Here is a 2,500-nt window from a genome sequence, read left to right as displayed (position 1 = left end):
CTCTCTCAAACAGACACACACACACACACACACACACACACACACAGAAAACTAGCCATGACGTTTCCGCCTGAGATGGGTCCGTAATGGTTTGTCATGGCGGGAATCTGAAAAGCGCACCAAGGCTCCTCGATTCCCCGTGACAAATTCCCAGCAGCCTCCGACTGGAGATCTGCTCTGAGGCCACACGTGGATTTCTGCATCGTTAGAAACTCACTTGACTCCTCTCTCTCTCTCTCTCTCTCTCTCTCTCTCTCTCTCCTCTCCCTCTCCCTCTCTCTTTTCTTTGTATCTTCTCTCTCGGGTGTGTGTCATCTGGCTTGAAAGCTATGCAGTAAATCACAACGTCCGCACACGTTTTTTGTTTTCATCCTTTTCATTTTCTGTGTGGGTGTGTGTCTGTAGGGTATCTGCCTAGACCTCAGTCCAAACCTGTTTTTTTCTCACTTTATCTGAATCCTGTGTATCCTCTACCCTTTCATCGGAAGAGGGGATGAATTGATTACATCGTGCTTATCTACCTGGGCTGCAGATTCTAATGCTATAAAGAAGGGAGAATTTAACAACTTTTGAAGATAATGAGACAGAATAAGCACAACCCAAAGCTGTTTGGGCAAATTATAGGTGACCCAACAGTGTTATTTCACTGTCTGGCTTTTGGAATTGGCAATATCCAAATCACTTTCTAAACCAACAAATCTTTCTCTGAAGGAGTATATTTCAAATCTCCTAAGGATGAGTTATCCCTTTTTCACTAGCTGCGTTTCCATTGACCATTAAATTGCGCAAATTAAGATTTGCGAAAAGAAATGTGGTGAATGGAAACACGCACATTTCGAAAAAACTCACATTTTTCGATAAAAAGTTTTTGCGCTAGGGTGAGGTGGTATTTCGAGCGTATCGAAATTTGTATATTTCGCAAAACTGCAATGGAAACACTTTTTTCGCATCTAACGAGTCACGTGATCCAACAACCGGACGTTAGGAGGAACGAAACCGACGAAGAAGACTGTCGACAGGAAGTGGCAACGGGAGAATAATGTAAAAAATATATATTTTTATTCATTAAAAGTGTCTCGTGTCATTCTAAAATGTTGAATCCACACTCTGTGAACTCGCCAACACTTTCTCAAAAACGCTGCATACGCAACCGCTCAACTAGTTTTGTTTACCCATAGCAACAACGTTGCTATGCTTTGCTGGTTTAACGTGATGAGAACGGTGCTGAAAGAAATCTAATTCTAGATTTTAGATTCTAGTTCTAGAAACTAATCAACTGGGCTGATCTACGAAATATTCCACTGACATGGCTGTGACATGATTTAAGCATAGGCCTATAACAAACTCATGTGATTGATATGTCATTTTTAATTTTATGTTTCTGCCCCACCAAAACGTAGGCCTCCTCCGCTGATGGCTTATAGCCTAATGACTGATAATCAGCGTTAGTGCCGTCACCGTGGTGGCAATTTGAATGCATTAGTGTAAATCTGGGTTAAATGTTGATAACCGCCATGTCTCCTAATGACTTACAGCACGCGAGAATACACGAGATTTTAATTAAGTTAGCCGAATGTAATGGAAACACCGCAATTGCGAAAATTGTGATTTTCGACATTAAGACAATATCGACAAAGTTTTTGCGCATATTTGTAATGGAAACGCAGCTACTGTCTGTCTGTTTGTCCATCTGTCTGTCTCTCTCTTGCTCTCTTATTTCTCAATACAGTAAACTTCAGTGACGCTGAGTCATACCAGACCGTGAATACAGAAAAATCCGTGATTTGTAGCCTGAGGTTCTCTCTCCTCTCTCTCTCTCTCTTTCTCTCCTCTCTCTCTTTCTCTCTCTCTCTCTCTTTCTCTCCTCTCTCTCTCTCTCTCTCTCTCTCTCTCTCTCTCTCTTCTCTCTCCTTTCTGTCATGTTTGTTCGGTGATGGCTTGCTTGAATATTAATGATCCAAAATAAGACTGCTAGCACTCTTTGCTGATGTTTGCTAGTGGTTAGCTAAAAGCCTTTTTTAAGAGGTCTAAATCTCTGGCCCCAGCCGTGGCGCAACTGGCTGGGGCACCTGCACCACACGCCGGCGACCTGGGTTCGATTCCCGCCCCGTGGTCCTTTCCGGATCCCAACCCCCCGCTCTCTCTCCCATTCACTTCCTGTCTTTCTCCACTGTCACTGGCCGGGTTTCCCAAAATCGTTAAGAAGCTCTTAAGTCCTAAAAACTTCTTAGGAGCGTTCTTAGAACATTCTTACAACGCTCCTAAGAAGTTCTTAGCACTTAAGAGCTTCTTAACAATTTTGGGAAACCCCGGCCACTGTCAATAAAATAAAATGGCCAACAAATATAAACTTTTATAAGAAGTCTAAATCTCTGTTTGTGTCTGTCTCCCTCCTGTGTGCAGCTGGTCCGTCCCAGTCCAAGGCCAGCAGGTCCGGCCCGGTCCCGGTCCACAGCCGAGCTCCTCAGCTCCACCTGCCCTCCGTGCCCTTCCGGAGCCC

At 43.9% G+C, this 2,500-nt stretch overlaps 1 protein-coding gene across 1 annotated transcript in view; it reads left to right on the top strand.

The window, feature by feature from the left end:
• Window positions 1-2,500, top strand: part of si:ch211-246m6.5 (von Willebrand factor D and EGF domain-containing protein) — a 70,179-nt gene that overhangs the window by 49,677 nt on the left and 18,002 nt on the right. The window contains exon 19 of the mRNA XM_062528565.1: window positions 2,404-2,500. This exon is cut by the window's right edge and continues 31 nt beyond it. Coding sequence (XP_062384549.1) covers window positions 2,404-2,500 — 97 coding nt within the window. The remainder of the gene's footprint in view (window positions 1-2,403) is intronic.

Source organism: Sardina pilchardus, chromosome 23, assembly GCF_963854185.1.
Source record: "Sardina pilchardus chromosome 23, fSarPil1.1, whole genome shotgun sequence".
In the NCBI taxonomy this organism is placed as follows: domain Eukaryota; kingdom Metazoa; phylum Chordata; class Actinopteri; order Clupeiformes; family Clupeidae; genus Sardina; species Sardina pilchardus.
Note: the sequence above shows the minus strand (reverse complement) of the source record. Positions and strands in the feature narration are given on the sequence as shown.